This window comes from Lissotriton vulgaris, chromosome 8 (assembly GCF_964263255.1).
Source record: "Lissotriton vulgaris chromosome 8, aLisVul1.2, whole genome shotgun sequence".
Taxonomy (NCBI): domain Eukaryota; kingdom Metazoa; phylum Chordata; class Amphibia; order Caudata; family Salamandridae; genus Lissotriton; species Lissotriton vulgaris.
The window spans coordinates 1,432,357,908-1,432,375,403 of NC_141696.1; the positions used below are offsets into that span (position 1 = coordinate 1,432,357,908).

The 17,496-nt window shown below is 48.5% G+C and overlaps 1 protein-coding gene across 1 annotated transcript in view; it reads right to left on the reverse strand.

The window, feature by feature from the left end:
* Nucleotides 1-17,496, reverse strand: part of GTPBP8 (GTP binding protein 8) — a 105,232-nt gene that overhangs the window by 69,204 nt on the left and 18,532 nt on the right. Inside the window, exon 2 of the mRNA XM_086936285.1 lies at nt 4,296-4,651. Coding sequence (XP_086792411.1) covers nt 4,296-4,616 — 321 coding nt within the window. The 5' untranslated portion in view covers nt 4,617-4,651. The remainder of the gene's footprint in view (nt 1-4,295; nt 4,652-17,496) is intronic.

Genomic DNA, 17,496 nt, shown 5'->3' on the forward strand with positions numbered 1-17,496 from the left:
GTCTTTATGCACCTCTAACACAAGTTGTGTGTCGTCAGCATAGGATGTGAGACCCATTCCAAAAGTCTTAATTACTCGTGCTAAGTCCGTCAAATATACATTAAACAGGGTCGGGCTCAGCGACGATCCCTGCGGAACACCACAGGGAAGAGCAAAGACTGAGGAATTATAGTCGCCCATGCTGACTGACTGAGTCAGTTTGGAGAGAAAGGAGGACAGAAGAGCCTTAGCCTTTCATCTGACACCTAGGGCTGAGACACGGTTGATCAAGGTGACTTGATCAACCGTGTCAAAAGCTGCTGACAAATCTAGAAGCACCTGGACTGCGGCACCTCCTCTGTCTAGCACCATTCTGATTTCATGAGATGCTTAAATAAGGAGTTTCCGTGCCATGTCCTTTCCTAAATCCGAATTGAGTGTCATCTAACAGTTTATTCTCTTAAACTACGTTAACAGGGCATTCATCATTTTCTCAAAGATCTTCGCTGGAAAAGGTAAACGTGCGACTGGTCTGTAGTTTTTAGTTTCTCCTGGATCATGATTGTTTTTCTTTAGCAACGGTTGAATAATGGCTTTTTTCCATAGTGAAAAGTAAGTGCCTCAGTAAAACATTGCGTTGCAGATGCTCAATAAATTAGTACCAATCAGGTCCGGAATTGTTTTTAAGACTGACGGGGGGCATGGGTCAGACGGAGATCTTGATTTAACTGTTTTAATCAGATCAGTGACCATTTCCACTGACACGGTTTGAATTCCATGAAACTGGGAGACTCTCTGATCATATTATTGTCATCTAACTGGTTCACGTCCTCTGTAGAAGTATTAAAATTTGAACAGATTTGGCTCACCTGGTCTTGGAAAAAAGTGGCTAATGAATCACAAAGTGATTGAGAGGCTTCTTTGATAGTATTGACCACTGGCCCCGATAGAGTAGAGACTACATGAAACAGTTGTTTAGTGGAGTTTTGTGCTGTTTCTATTGTTCTGGTATAGTAATTGCTTTTTTCTGTAATTATGAGACGTTTATACTTTAACAGTGCTACTTTATAGCGTGTCTTCTCCAAGTCGTTGTCAGTGTCTTTTCTGGTTCCTGCAATGCTGTTTCTCTAATCTAAGTGCCTGAGTAAACCATGGCGCTGAGGGGGTCCTCCCATTTCTGGAGACTGCCTTGTAGGGTACAAATTTGCTAAATGCATTTTGGAGCAATTCGTATAGTTAGTTGCGGCTAATTCCGGGTCTAGCACAACCTCTGGTTGAGAGTCTACTAAATTTTAACTAAGATGGGTTTGATTGATGCTACTCCAGGCTCTGAATTGTTTAGAGGGAATGGGAATGGTCTGCCTAGAGACAGGCGGTAGTATCCGGATGTCAAATAGTACAGCACAATGGTCCGACCATGTCAAAGGCAGAAAAATTCTTATTGCAATGTGATCACTATTTGTGAACAGACCATCTAATGTGTGCCCGGCTAGGTTGAGTGGGCGTTTCCACTTTTTGAGAAAAACCTACGGCCTCTAAATTAGAGATGAGAGCTGCCGAGTCTCTGTCCAGGAGAGCTTCTAAATGGAAGTTGAAATCCCCCAAAATTGTGAAATTGGATTCGGTTGCAACAGAATCCAATAGATTACTTATTACTGACGGAAAATTTCCCCTGGGGCCTTGTGGGTGATATAATAGGATTGCTTTGAGAGACTGAGGTTTAGAGAATAATATATTAAAACTAAGTGCCTCACAGGCCTCAATGGTAATCACCTCTGTCCTGGCTAAAAACTCATCTTGATGGACGATTGCCAGCCCCCCTCCTTTCTTCAAAGTTCTATCACATCTATGCGTAGAGTAACCCTCGGGAGTGGCAATACAGAAATCTGGGGCAGATGATGAATCAGCCCATGTTCCCGTAATGAACAGTACGTCAAGATCATAGTTCTCCAACAAATCTGCAATCTCATATTTATGTTTGGGGAGAGAGCATGCATTGATCAGAGCAGGGTGAATCTTATCCTTCTTCTTGACGGTTTTAGAAATTATAATATTATTTCTCTGATCAGCAGGATGTCTAGGTAGTTTGTCATAGGCCTCTAACCTGAACCCACAGATCAAGCATGAATCTGTCTCTTTACTGAAGGGAATCTCCAGATTAAAATAAGGACAGACCTGCTTGTCGTTGCTAACATTACTTTGAATGGTCCTTAGTTGTTTACTCGAGTATGATCTAATCTTCCCCTGTTCCTCTGCTTGCTCTAATTGTCCCAGAACAGGGGTCCTGACCCTGCGCCCGGTCCAGGCGGGGACGGGCGTGCCGCCGGCGCAGCCGCTCCACGAGTCCGCTGCGCGAGGCGCCATATCAGCAATAAATAGAGTGAGAGGCGGGAAGCCTGGCGAAGGAGAGCCAACCACTAAAACGCTTACATCTATACTGCCGAAGTGAGTATCTCAAGGAGATGCCTCCACTCCTCTCAAACAGCAAAAAAGGAAGCTGCGGTGGACCGGGAGAGAGAGCCAGAGCAAAGTGCAAGTAAGTGGCAATAACAAAATACGATTTTAAAACAGTGACAAACAATATTAAAATCAGTTAAAAAACGAGTTCTGAAGAATAGCAGCAATATGGGTTCAATTCAAGTAGCAGCGATATACAGATTCAGGGCTCGTGACACAAGTGATTAAATATAAATAGCGTGAGGCCCGCAGCTCTAACCTTTTCTACATGTTGTAAGATTCTTGACTGATATGCTTAAAATGATACTTTTATGCATGGATTTTGGAACATAAATACAGTAACTAACGTATTTAAAATTGCCTGAGTCTGTTATTGTCCTGATGTTCATTCTTTAAAACTGTGCCATTTTAATATTGATTCTAGATGCGTAACAGAGAGAGTCATGGACTGTTTTCAGAACATCTCTTTCTGTAGTTTTATTCTGTGTTGCGACCTGAGAACTCTTATTGTGAACAATCCTGGTTAGACTGAACTTCAGGAGATTGGGTCTACCCATTCCAATACTTTATTTCTATAGCAAGATCTTAAGAGTGGTCTATTTGAACCTTATATCGAATTTGTGAGTTGGTTGCCAATTAATGGTCCTCATTGGGTGGCCAGCATGGTTTGGGATACCCCAATTCCAAACCCTATCGACGGAGAAAGATCCATCAGAGGACCATCAACTCTGTGGTAAAGTGCAGTGATGAGAGCGGACTGACCGTAAAGGGTCCAGTACAGTTAGAGTACTAAATGGGTCAGGAAAAATGCTGGATCATGGTCAAACAGCCTTAGTTTTCCACTTCTGCATACTATTTATCTGCAAACTTGGGAGAGTGTTTTTCATGCAGCTCTTCTAGAGGTCCTCCGATATGCTTGACATATCTATTGACAAAGTATGAAGAAAACACAAGCATTTACCTACAAAAATGTCTGTGGCTCATAATTAGAGATGGTGGACCACTCTGATTAACTGGGGTTCGCTCACACAGAAGAGCTGAAAACTTACAATTTGTAATGAGATTTGGGAGTAGGAGATTAACATACATTAGCCCCAAGGCAAAAGAACAGCTTATGACAGTTCAAGTCACAGGGATACTGCAACACTTGCAAGTTATAAACTGCAGACCAGATGCCCTCCAGACCGCTAATATGGACTGGAAACAGTCTGACCTGTCACAATTGACCAGGGTGTGAGATTTATTGCATTTGATTACTACCCCACGTGGAAAACTTCAGTGCTAGGAATTCCAAGCAGGAGTTTGACCAAAGAACAGAATTCTGGATCGTATTTGTCATTGGGCCCAGAGTAAAACTATACGCCTCATGGTTTTCACCTGGTTGTCCATGTTTTTGCTTTAACATGACTTTTAAAAATATCATAGGAGTTATAAAAATCTAAATAAAAAGGATGTCTCGATTTGATGTCTTGAAATTTTTGATTTTTTTTATTACTTATGAAGTAACTTAACAACTATTTTCTACATTTTCAGTTCCCAAATTTTCGCCCTGTTTTCGTTGAACTGTTCTACTATATACACTATCTCATAATTGCATCATTTTTGCATCATGTATTTGTTCTTCAAACTACTGCGATTTGGCCTCGATATTTAAATACAAATATAAATGGAGTAAAGGAAAAAAGGTGAGTTTGTAAAAAGATTGCAACAAGTGAGTGAATTGCCAAATTCATATCCTATTCTTAGCACAAACACTGGTGCTGCCAATGTCACAAATTAGGCTTACATTCAGGACCGAGATGTAAAAAGAACAATGGCTCCAACAGGTTGAATTTTATGACTGACACGCTGGCACTCACCTCTGGTGCTGCAAGATCAGGAGTATGGTCCATCCGAACAGCTGATGTAACATAGTCAATCTCATGTCTTTCTGCAGGTGTGAAAAGTTTTTCGGCTTTACAAAGGTCATCGAAACTGGGATCAAAAATCCTGAAATGCGTTCTCTTCACACTGGGGCTCAAGTATCGCTCTAAGTTTTTGATGGGGAAAAGAACGCCATTTTTTCTACTCTCTGGGAGCTGCAGGACTTCATCCAGTGATGCATGGGTGCTGTAATGCCTACAAGCCACACGCTTGGTGTGACTGAACAGCAAGGACGGTATTCTCAGGAAAACGCCCATGTTCCAATAATCATCTTTAGGTATCCATTGGACTCCTTTGAAATTAGCCAAAGGAAAAACAAATTCAAACAGTGGAATAGAACTACAGTGAGCACACAAGAAGAGACTTCTACATATATTCATAGGCCACATGAGGAGCAGTCATACATCAGTCTTGCTTACCTTTTCATGATGAAAAAAAACCTGCCCATTACACTTTGTCAATCACTTATTTAAAATCTTATTTCCCACACAGTTAGGTCTGGACACAGAGTATAAGATATTTGTAATTTGCAATTTATGTTTTTTCACAGTGATTTTAAATTACCATTTGTTTGTATTGGCTTGCAAAGGGCATAAGGCAAACATGGTGAGGAATTGTTTTTATGGTCTGGCTTTTCAGTGCAACCCCCCCCCCCCCCCCCCTCCCACACACACGTTTTGATGGTGCAGACATTTTGTATTTCCACAAAAAAAGTGCTTGCCTTTCACACCACTGAGCAACCTGAGCTTAAAGGTTTAGGGGGGCACACATGACAATGCAATGCTATTAAAGTGTCATAGATAACTAGATACTTCCTGGTGTTTCTCTGACAGCAGCAAAGAAGGGAAGAGGGCAGTCATTAGCTCACATGGATGTTTAGGTCTGGCTTGACAGTGCAACGGTCACCTGACCTTTTAACCCACAACAATATTATTCGTCAGTTATTTGCTTCTACACAATTACATATCCATTCCCATGCTATTTTCTTGTAATGCTTCACATTACCATACATCATTCCTTTGAATCCAGACCCATTGCATTGCTAATTTTGGTAAATGCAGCGGCTAGAATAATTCTGCTGCTGGAAAATAGATAACAAATGGTTTGTAACAGGAATTTTGCACTTTGGCTCTTTTATAGAACTATATATTGTGCCTAATCACAGCGAATAGTGAATGGAGATGAAAGTAAAACTTGTTCTCGTAAAGCTGCATATTTTTGTTTCTCAACTATGGGGCAGGGGTTCGGAAAAAAACTCATTTTTTAGGGCTCGCCTGCTGATGCGCTTGCGCATAGCTGGCGAAGCTCTATAGTGGCTTATCCAGAGTTTAACCACTGGCGATTCCACTGGCGATTCCATGCAGTGCATGTGCTTTTTAGGTCATTGCGCAAGCGCAAGCCCTGAAAAGCGTGTGCACAATGCCACCAGCCGCCTGCCTGCCTGCCTCGCATTACCACATCAAAGGCAGCCCTGCCTCCCTCCCACAAGCTTCTCAGCGTGCGCTCATCCCCTAATTATTCACGGCCGGCCGGCCGTACTTTCAGTACTTTCAGGCCGATAGGCCGTGTCTCCTTTTATGCTCTGTTAGACCCGTCTGCTTCTGAGAGTCCCCTCACCACTATGATTTCTTTTGTTCCCCTGTACCTCCCAAAATTTGTCGCTTTTCTTTGTCTACCAGGACCTTTTTGTGTGCTGTTTCAATGGGGCTAGATGTTCCTTGACGCCCAGTTGTTTACAAGGTTTTTGGCACCTATTCACAAGACACCTGGCGAAACCTGTGACATTATAGACTGGGATTGGCAACCTGTATGAATGACCTCAAAATGGTGGCCACCCATTTTCCTCATGAGAGTGACTCCCTGTGGAGCCTCCATGAACCCTGACCTTTCAAGGTTTTGGCGCCCTTTTACTTGGTGAGCATTCCTGACAGGAATTACTTTATTTCCCTCAGGTACACAAAATGGCTTCTCTAGAACCCCAGTATGGTGGCTGTTAGAGACCCAAAAACCCCAGTAGTGCCATGTCATTGGCCTAACCCAAAGAAGGTTCTAGAACCTACTGGCACGAGCCAGCACCTCAGGGCACTGGCTATATAAGGTCCAGTCCCTGGCGGCCATTTTAGATGACCAAAAGACTAGATAGGATAATGATGTTCCAGATCTAGGTGAAGAAGGAGATTCCAGACTTGACACCAGATTGACACCTGCCCTGTTGACCCCTGAGGCGGCTGGTAGTGTGGCAGTAGAGCAAGCAAGAGTCACTGGCGTGGATCCTGACTGGCGTTCCAGTCAGCTGTGTGTGCGGTGACCTCGCGCCTACAGCGCCTGCCCAGCGAGTGCCTCGTCACCCCCAAGAGACTGTGGCCGATTTTTCGGGTGCCTCCCCGCCCCCCCCCCGGTGGCGAATTACGACTGACTCGGGTCGCGAGGCGAGAACAAGTTTGCCGCGACCACGAGCGTCTTCTGTGCCCCTTGTGTGACAGGCGCCTCCAGCGAGGAGCTCGGACGTCTCCGAGCTCCACCGGCGTAGAGTGCTTCCTGCGCAGACTGAGGTGAGGTGGTGCGCCGGGGCGGGGAAAGGCCGGCCTTCGTTGGGCGGGACTACTGTCTCTGCCCCTCCCCAGTGGATCGGCGGCTGTAGCTGTGGGCGGGAACCATCCCTGTTTGAGGAAGTCGGAGGGAGGTCCGTGGAGCCCCTGAGAACCCGTCGCTGGCGAGAGAAGTGCTGAACCCGACTGAATCGCTTTTCGATTGCAGCCGATGTGAGGTGGGCCCGTTTCTTCAGGTGGGAAGCGCTGTTATAAAGGAACAGTGAACCGGCATTTATTTGACTGAGCGCGAAGATTGTGTGACCTCTTCGGCAGCCCCGTTCGGTAGTCTAAAGACTTGGAACTGGTGCCGCCTGAGTGCTAGCAGGGACAGAAACCCCTAGGCGCGCTTAGACCCCCACCGGCAAACAGAGATCTCAACCCGGTGGCAGCCAAGTGTAAATGAAGTGTTCACTGTCTTTCCTTGCCTTTTAGATATACGCGCATAACCCCCGTGTGATTCTTAAAGAGTCCCAGCACTCCCTGTTAAGCCCAGAGAAGCCTGTGTACACTAATGGTGAAATCGTCATAAACTGTAAGAGTAATCTTTCCAACCTGAAATGTATTTGCAAATGTAGTGTTCCTGAAGTATTTAATTGGTGGCAGCGATACCAGAATGAATCTGTAGATGTTCTTGAACTGAACCAGTATTTACTCTGCGACACAGACAGTGATATTTATGCTATTTATTGAAGATATTTATTCCCGATATTTATTGACAATATTTATTCCTGATATTTAATCTATTTATTGATGAACTGTACTCCTAAGCTTATTTATTGAATCTATTCCAAAATCGAAACCCAGCAAATTGTGACCCAAAAGAAATGTAATTGTGCTTTCCTAATTGATCCCCATTCACAACAGAGAATTTTTACATAAAGGAATCGTATTTTTCTACAACAGTGGTGTGGTGTCCTTCTTTTTGGTGGTTGTTCAAGGAGATATTATTGGGTCGAAGCCGGCTTAACACGATAGCCTTCACTTGCCTTGACACTTGAGCCAAGCTACCCCCTTTGTGCTGGGCTTGCCCATCGCAGGTCCAACATAAAATTGGTGCTCAGCGGGTGGGATTACGAGCCGTGCTTGTTTTGGACCCCATAATAATTCCGTGTGTGCCACAGGTACACACCCGGAGTTTTCTCCCAGGGGCCCTCCAATTCCATATTTTGTTTTTTCCAAATTCTCTTCTGGAGGTGGGTGGAGGTGACCCTCAGAGTTCCTATCCTTGTAACCTACTTCGAGGTGGTTGTCCACACTTTTCACTGACAAGATGGAATTCGATATGTCAGAGCTGGAGACCTATACCGTGGCGCAGCTCAAAGAGTTCTGTCAGGAAAGGGGAGTGTTCGTTAGGCGAGGGGCCAAAAGTGAGGAGCTCCGCATTAGTCTGCGAGCCTGGGTGGAGGCGCATCCGGAGGGTATGGTAGAGGAGGAGGAGGAGTCAGACAGGGGTACTGTCGTTGAGAGAGCTGCGGAATGTCCCCTGGGGGTGGGTGATATGATAATCAGCCCCAAGGTAGCCTCACGGGAGGGCAGCAGTGCATCAACAGGAGGGTTGTCAGAGACCGAGTTAGCTGATAGAAGAGAGGAAAGACAATTGAGGTGGGAGTTAGCTAAGCTGGAGATGGAAGGGAAGAGGATGGAACACGAGTTCAAGCTACGAGAACTCGACCTCAGAGCCAATAACATCACTCCGGAGGATGTCGAGTCTAAGGAATTTGCCAGGGAGCTCAGGCCTCACTTACCCAAGGACATGGTCGCTAGCTATACTGTTGGAGATAACATAGCTAAGTGGCTGGCAGCCTATGAGGTCTCCTTAAGAGCCCATGGGATCCATGAGCAGCATTGGGGTGGTGGATTGTATCGCTACATGCCTCCAACAGGTAGGGATGCCCTATTGGCCCTAGACCGGGAGGATCAGGTAGACTACCCCGCCATGAAGGTGGCGCTCATTAGAAAGTTTGGGTTGACCCCAGAGAAATACCAGCAGAGGTTTAGGGGCAGCCATAAACTGAGCTCACAGAATTGGGTTGACCTCCTGGATTATGCCAAGAAAGCCCTGGATGGGTGGGTCCAAGGTAGTGAGGTGGAAGACTATCGAGGGTTGTACAATCTTATACTCAAGGAACATCTCCTCGAGAAATGTCTTCCCGAGCTGAGGCAGCACCTGGTAGACAGCAAACTTACTTGCCCCCGTAAGCTTGCTAAGGAGGCGGACATTTGGGTAAGTACCCGAGTGTCCACGAAGGGGACGGGAAGAGATTCTCAGAAGTCCGGACAGGGCGCTCCCCAGAAGAAAGAGGGGGGAGATAATAAGGCTAGCCCGCAAAAGAACCCTAATCCTGGCCAGAGTCAGCAGCCAAGGGTTGTCCATTGCTTTGAGTGCGGTGGTATTGGACATTATAAGGGAGACGCGAAATGCCCAAAGAGACCACCCCCTTCCACTGGAGGAAAGGCCCCGGGAGTTGCTAGTGTAGCGCTCGGGGAGGAGATGCCCTTAGTTAAGGGGAAGGAGTGGGCGGGTGTCACCTTAGTGTCCCTAGGTGATCGGGAGATGGTTCCAAAGATCCAGGTGCCCCCAAATACTACCAAGTATGGGCAATGGGTCACCATCAATGGCCATAGAGGGGAATCTCAGAGATACAGGAGCCAGTATGACTATAGTTAGGAGTCATCTGGTGTCCTCAGAGCAGGTGATTCCAGGCGTACTTCATCCAGCCGCGATGGCTGACGGCAGAATGAGCCACTATCCCGTGGCTGAGGTTCCCTTTGAGTGGGGAGGGGTTGCAGGTTCACTTCGAGTTGCCGTAAGCCCCGCCGTGCCAGTCGATTGTCTGCTGGGCAATGATATGGAGCACAATGCTTGGAAGGAGGTGGAATACCGGACTCATTCTGAGATGCTGGGTACACCTGATTGGGCCTGTGCGAGTACCAGGTCGGCGGCTGCTCGGGAGGAGAACTCACATGGGTTGGAGCCTGGAACAATGGCCCACCCAGCTGCCGATGAGGGAGCATCTCGAGGACAGGAAGAGCCTGCCTCGATGTCTGTGCCCCGTGAGACTGATAGGCCATCGGAGGAGATGGACCCGGAGTCCGCGGAGGATCTGCCTATCCCCGCTGAGTGGCGAGTGGAGGGAGGACCATCCAGGGAGGAACTGAGCAAGGGACAGAGGGAATGTCCCACCCTCGAGGGTCTGAGGCAACAGCCTGAAGCCCAGGCAGCAGGTAATGAGTCTGGGAACTATCGTGTTTACTGGGAGGATGGACTCCTCTACAGTGAGCCCAGGGCGCTAGTGCACGGACTGTCACGGGCCCTGGTAGTCCCACAGTGTTATCGAGCCTTCCTATTAGAGTTGGCTCACGAGATTCCCTTGGCAGGACACCTGGGACAGGACAAGACCTTTGCACGGCTTGTCCCCCACTTTTTTTTTTGGCCTCGAATGAGGGTGGCGTCCGATACATACTGTCGGTCGTGTGTGTCATGCCAAGCCAGTGGGAAAACAGGGATGAAGCTGAAGGCTCCCCTGGAACCACTTCCCGTCGTTGGCACCCCCTTTGAAAGGATGGGCATCGACATTGCTGGGCCCTTACATCCGCCGACAACATCCGGTCACAGGTTCATCCTGGTACTGGTGGATCATGCCACAAGGTATCCGGAGGCAATATCTCTGAGAACCATTACTGCACCGGTAGTGGCGAAGGCCATGATGGGGATCTTTACCCGAGTGGGATTCCCCAAGGAAGTTGTGTCTGACAGGGGGACCAACTTCATGTCAGCGTACATGCGGGCAATGTGGAAGGAGTGTGGGGTGACCTACAGGTTTACCACTCCTTATCACCCACATGCCAATGGCCTGGTGGAAAGATTCAACAAAACCTTAAAGGGTATGATCAGAAGTCTACCCGAAAGCCTGCGGAGGAAATGGGACGTCCTCCTACCCTGTTTGCTCTTTTCTTACAGGGAAGTGCCGCAGAAGGGAGTGGGCTTTAGCCCCTTTGAGCTTTTGTACGGGCACCCTGTACGTGGACCTCTCAGCCTGGTGAGGGACTCCTGGGAAAAGTCTCCTCGGAAAGTTCCCCAGGATGTGGTGAGCTAAATGCTGGCCTTCCGGAGCCAAATGGCTAAGTTGTGGAAGCAAGCTTCTGACAACTTGGAAGCCAGCCAGTCTGTGATGAAAGCGTGGTATGACCACAATGCTCACCCAGTGGAGCTGGAGCCTGGTCAGAAGGTGTGGGTGATGGAGCCTGGAGAGCTGAGTGCCCTCCAGGACCGTTGGACAGGCCCCTATGAGGTGTTGGAGAAGATGGGCAAGGCTACCTACTTGGTGGACGTGAAGACCCCTCGGCACCCACATCGGGTGTTACATGCCAACCGCCTCAAGCCCACTACGAGAGGCCCGAAGTCATGTTGGTTATGGTGACTGATGGATCAGAGGAAGAGGACACAGAGCCTCTCCCTGACCTTTTTGCGTTTCAAGAAAAGGATGGGTCGGTGGAGGGAGTGAAACTCTCGCCATCCCTGACTCCTGAGCAGCAGGAGGAATGTCGCCAGGTCTTGGGGTCATTCGCTCCTCTGTTCTCCCTTGTCCCGGGTAAGACCCACCTGTGTACACATGACGCGGACACAGGAGACAGCCCACCTATGAAGTCCAAGTCTTACCGGCTGTCTGACAAGGTGAAGGCCAGCATTCGAAGTGAAGTAGCTAAGATGCTGGAGCTAGGGGTCATTGAACCTTCAACTAGCCCTTGGTCTAGCCCGGTGGTTTTGGTGCCCAAAGCCGCTCCACCTGGCGCCACACCAGAATTACGATTCTATGTGGATTACCAAGGACTAAATTCGGTAACCAAAACAGATGCTCATCCGATCCCACGGGCGGATGAACTGATTGACCGGTTGGGAGCTGCCCAATATCTCAGTACCATTGACCTCACTGCAGGGTACTGGCAGATTCCCATGACTGATGGAGCCAAGGAAAGGTCAGCCTTCTCCACACCTGATGGACACTACCAGTTCTGTGTCATGCCTTTCGGGCTCAAGAACGCTCCTGCCACTTTTCAGCGGCTGGTGAACACGATCCTCACCGGGATGGAGTCCTTCTCTGCTGCCTACTTAGATGACATAGCTGTCTTCAGTAGCAGTTGGGAGGATCACTTGCAGCACTTGCAGGCCGTTCTCCAAACCCTGGAAAGGGCTGGCTTGACAATCAAGGCCAGCAAATGTCAGATTGGACAGGGGTCGGTAGTGTACTTAGGTCACTTGGTGGGCAGGGGAAAGGTGCAGCCCCTTCAGGCGAAGATTGAGGCAATCATGGCCTGGAAACCCCCCAAGACCCAGACTGAGGTCCGAGCCTTCCTGGGCCTCACAGGCTACTACAGACAGTTTGTGAAGGGGTATGGCACTATCGTGGCACCCCTTACTGAACTCACGGCCAAGAAGCAACCCAGGAGAGTCATCTGGACGGAGGCTTGTCAGCGAGCCTTCAACACTCTGAAACAAGCATTGTGTAACGCTCCCATCTTGAAGGCTCCAGACTTCACAAAGGAATTCATTGTCCAGACAGATGCATCCGACATTGGCATTGGGGCGGTGTTATCGCAACTCAATGAGGAGGGTCCGGATCAACCCGTGGTCTTTCTGTCACGGAGACTGCTTCCCCGGGAACAGAGGTGGAGTACCATTGAGCGGGAAGCCTTTGCGGTGGTCTGGGCACTGAAGAAGCTGCGACCATACTTGTTTGGTTCGCACTTCCTTGTTCAGACAGACCACCGACCCCTTCGCTGGCTCATGCAGATGAAGGGGGAAAACCCCAAACTGTTGAGGTGGTCTATCTACCTACAGGGAATGGACTTTCGGGTGGAACACCGGCCCGGAGTTGACCACGCCAATGCAGACGGTCTCTCCAGGTATTTCCGCCTTAGTGTTGAGAACTCCCAAGGGGTTGGGTAGCTCCCCCCACTTTCAGCTGGGGGGACGCGTGTTAGACCCGTCAGCTTCTGAGAGTCCCCTCACCACTATGATTTCTTTTGTTCCCCTGTACCTCCCAAAATTTGTCGCTTTTCTTTGTCTACCAAGACCTTTTTGTGTGCTGTTTCAATGGGGCTAGATGTTCCTTGACGCCCAGTTGTTCACAAGGTTTTTGGCACCTATTCACAAGACACCTGGCGAAACCTGTGACATTATAGACTGGGATTGGCAACCTGTATGAATGACTTCAAAATGGTGGCCATCCATTTTCCTCATGAGAGTGACTCCCTGTGGAGCCTCCATGAACCCTGACCTTTCAAGGTTTTGGCGCCCTTTTACTTGGTGCGCATTCCTGACAGGAATTACTTTATTTCCCTCAGGTACACAAAATGGCTGCTCTAGAACCCCAGTATGGTGGCTGTTAGAGACCCAAATACCCCAGTAGTGCCATGTCATTGGCCTAACCCAAAGAAGGTTCTAGAACCTACTGGCACGAGCCAGCACCTCAGGGCACTGGCTATATAAGGGCCAGTCCCTGGCGGCCATTTTAGATGACCAAAAGACTAGATAGGATAATGATGTTCCAGATCTAGGTGAAGGAGATTCCAGACTTGACACCAGATTGACACCTGCCCTGTTGACCCCTGAGGCGGCTGGTAGTGTGGCAGTAGAGCAATCAAGAGTCACTGGTGTGGATCCTGACTGGCGTTCCAGTCAGCTGTGTGTGCGGTGACCTCGCGCCTACAGCGCCTGCCCAGCGAGTGCCTCGTCACCCCCAAGAGACTGTGGCCGATTTTTCGTGTGCCTCCCCGCCCCCGCCCCCCCCCCCCCATCCGGTGGCGAATTACGACTGACTCGGGTCGCGAGGCGAGAGCAAGTTCGCTGCGACCACGAGCGTCTTCTGTGCCCCTTGTGTGACAGGCGCCTCCAGCGAGGAGCTCGGACGTCTCCGAGCTCCACCGGCGTAGAGTGCTTCATGCGCAGACTGAGGTGAGGTGGTGCGCCGGGCGGGGAAAGGCCGGCCTTCGTTGGGCGGGACTACTGTCTCTGCCCCTCCCCAGTGGATCGGCGGCTGTAGCTGTGGGCGGGAACCATCCCTGTTTGAGGAAGTCGGAGGGAAGTTCGTGGAGCCCCTGAGAACCCGTCGCTGGCGAGAGAAGTGCTGAACCCGACTGAATCGCTTTTCGATTGCAGCCGATGTGAGGTGGGCCCGTTTCTTCAGGTGGGAAGCGCTGTTATAAAGGAACTGTGAACCGGCATTTATTTGACTGAGCGCGAAGATTGTGTGACCTCTTCGGCAGCCCCGTTCGGCAGTCTAAAGACTTGGAACTGGTGCCGCCTGAGTGCTAGCGGGGACAGAAACCCCTAGGCGCGCTTAGACCCCCACCGGCAAACAGAGATCTCAACCCGGTGGCAGCCGAGTGTAAATGAAGTGTTCACTGTCTTTCCTTGCCTTTTAGATATACGCGCATAACCCCCGTGTGATTCTTAAAGAGTCCCAGCACTCCCTGTTAAGCCCAGAGAAGCCTGTGTACACTAATGGTGAAATCGTCATAAACTGTAAGAGTAATCTTTCCAACCTGAAATGTATTTGCAAATGTAGTGTTCCTGAAGTATTTAATTGGTGGCAGCGATACCAGAATGAATCTGTAGATGTTCTTGAACTGAACCAGTATTTACTCTGCTACACAGACAGTGATATTTATGCTATTTATTGAAGATATTTATTCCCGATATTTATTCTATTTATTGACGATATTTATTCCTGATATTTAATCTATTTATTGATGAACTGTACTCCTAAGCTTATTTATTGAATCTATTCCAAAATCGAAACCCAGCAAATTGTGACCCAAAAGAAATGTAATTGTGCTTTCCTAATTGATCCCCATTCACAACAGAGAATTTTTACATAAAGGAATCGTATTTTTCTACAACAGTGGTGTGGTGTCCTTCTTTTTGGCGGTTGTTCAAGGAGATATTATTGGGTCGAAGCCGGCTTAACACGATAGCCTTCACTTGCCTTGACACTTGAGCCAAGCTACCCCCTTTGTGCTGGGCTTGCCCATCGCAGGTCCAACATGCTCTCTGATGCTTTTTTTTTTCACTCTTCACCTACCCTTCTCCCTCGCTCGTTTCTCATGCCCCAGTCCTTCCCACCCTCTATTTACCTACTTCCCCCTCCATTCACAGTCCCTCCCTTCCACATATTTCCGTCTCTGCTCTTTACAGCATTTGTTGTCTCTTTTTCTCTCACATATCAGCTCTCGCCCTCCTCCACTGTCCGTGCCCCCATTCCTAATCACGTATCTGGCTTTCCGGGTTCTTTGCCCCGCCCCACCACAGAGACCGCTGCCCCACACCCTTTGCGCGCTTCTCTCCTCCTCCCGTTCTTGATGGACATTGTTGTCGTTTGTGAGCTTCTCTCTCACCGCCTCACCAAACATACATGCACACAAGCTCTCTTGACACAAACAAACATCCACAGACACACAAGCACCCTTGACACAAACAAACAGACACACAAGCACCCTTGCTTACAGACCAAGAAACACACATGCGTACAAATTCACAAGCTTCATTGCACACGGACCAATAAACATACATGCACACATACATACAAGCACCCTTGCACACGGACTAACAAACATACCTGCGCACAGACACAACGGACACACAAGCACCCTGGCACATGGACCAACATACGTACATGCGCACAGACAAACAAGCACCCTTGCACACGGACCAACAAACATACATGCGCACAGACACACAAGCTCCCTTTCACACCGACTAACAACCATACATGCGCACGGACACAACAGACACACAGGCACCCTTGCATACGAACCCACAAACATACAGGCACACATGGCAGAGCATCCATTTGCTATTTGGTGCCACATTTAAAATTACTTTTGTGCCCACATAGGTGTCCATTTCCACCAGAAAAGGTGTTGAATTCCTTGGTTATTCATCTCCCATTTGTCGTGTCAGTAACTTCCTTTTCCGCTTCTAGGCATGAAATCATCGACTTGCAAAACTCTTTTAATGAGAGTTATAAATAATGTGACAAGGGCCCATTACCCTAACTAACTGCACGCCATGAGTCTATATAATTTCACATCGAGATGCCAAGCGAGAATGGTTCCATTCACTTTATGTACTGCACAGTAATCTGGCTCATTTAAGAAACGAACAGGCCACGTGTGCTTCCTTCGGCTTTGTTTAAAAACCTCGCTATACCCACTTCGATCCTTAAAAAGCATTAAAACGTTCCCTTCATGGCAGGCCTGGCTCTAGAACATGGCACCGGTGCCCATCCCCACTCTCCGGTACCAGCGTTTTATTTCTGCCATTACTTACTCCTTCTGCTGCCTCCCCTCTCGCCGCCCGTTATTTCGTCCTGTGACTCTGGATCGGGTTCTTTTCCTCTTTATCATGGACCCTGAGCACGCGCGTGTGTTTAATAAAGATGGCGATCTCCTGCTCTTCACACCTACTTGTTCCACGCCTCTCCGGGGCTCAAACCTCTCTGATAACAATGGTGCGAACACCAAGCGTTTTAAGACAGCTAGCGTTCCACACCCAACCCATGCGTTTACAAAGAAGCACAGTGAGCCGTAGAAGAGGAAATAATGCAGTGCAACTCTTACTGCTCCGTTGAAACAATGCATTGTCATTAAGTGAGATTAATACAACGCCCTTTCCTCCGAGTCTATCCCAACCGCCCTAGACAATTTGCTTCATGCGTTTTTATTGCTATCCAGCCGTTTACCCTCACTTTAGTATTTATTTACATGTTCATATAAGCCGCATTCCTACAGTACTTTGCAAAAAAATACAAGTGAATAGTTACATGCAAAAAACGTTATAGTTGCACAATGCGTGACTACAATCCTAACAGGAACTTTGCACCAACAAAAAGGGCTTGCACAGATTGAATGGAGCACCATTTAGAAAGAAACCATATGATAAACCTCATTGACTTTGGGCTGCAATGAAAACTATCCAACTATTCACGTATGTTATATATAACGATCATATCCTGAATTTAATTCCCTTTACACTTCACTCGACACTCATCCCCCTTCCCCCATCGTTGCTTGAGTGCGTGAGCTCCTCACCCCCGCCCCCCTCGTTGCTTGAGTGCGTGAGCTCCTCACCCCCTCCCCCTCGTTGCTTGAGTGCGTGAGCTCCTCCCCCTCCCCCCCTCGTTGCTTGAGTGCATGAGCTTCTCACCCCCTCCCCCCTCGTTGCTTGAGTGCGTGAGCTCCTCACTCCCCTCGTTGCTTGAGTGCGTGAGCTCCTCCCCCTCGTTGCTTGAGTGCGTGAGCTCCTCCCCCCCGCCCCCCTCGTTGCTTCAGTGCGTGAGCTCCTCACTCCCCTCGTTGCTTGAGTGCGTGAGCTCCTCCCCCTCGTTGCTTGAGTGCGTGAGCTCCTCCCCCCTGCCCCCCTCATTGCTTGAGTTCGTGAGCTCCTCACCCCCCTCGTTTCTTGTTTTTCCTTGCCCCTCTTCCAATTTAGGTTTTCGCGCGCTTGGCTTGCATAATATAAGGAGCTTGTGATTGCAAATTCTAT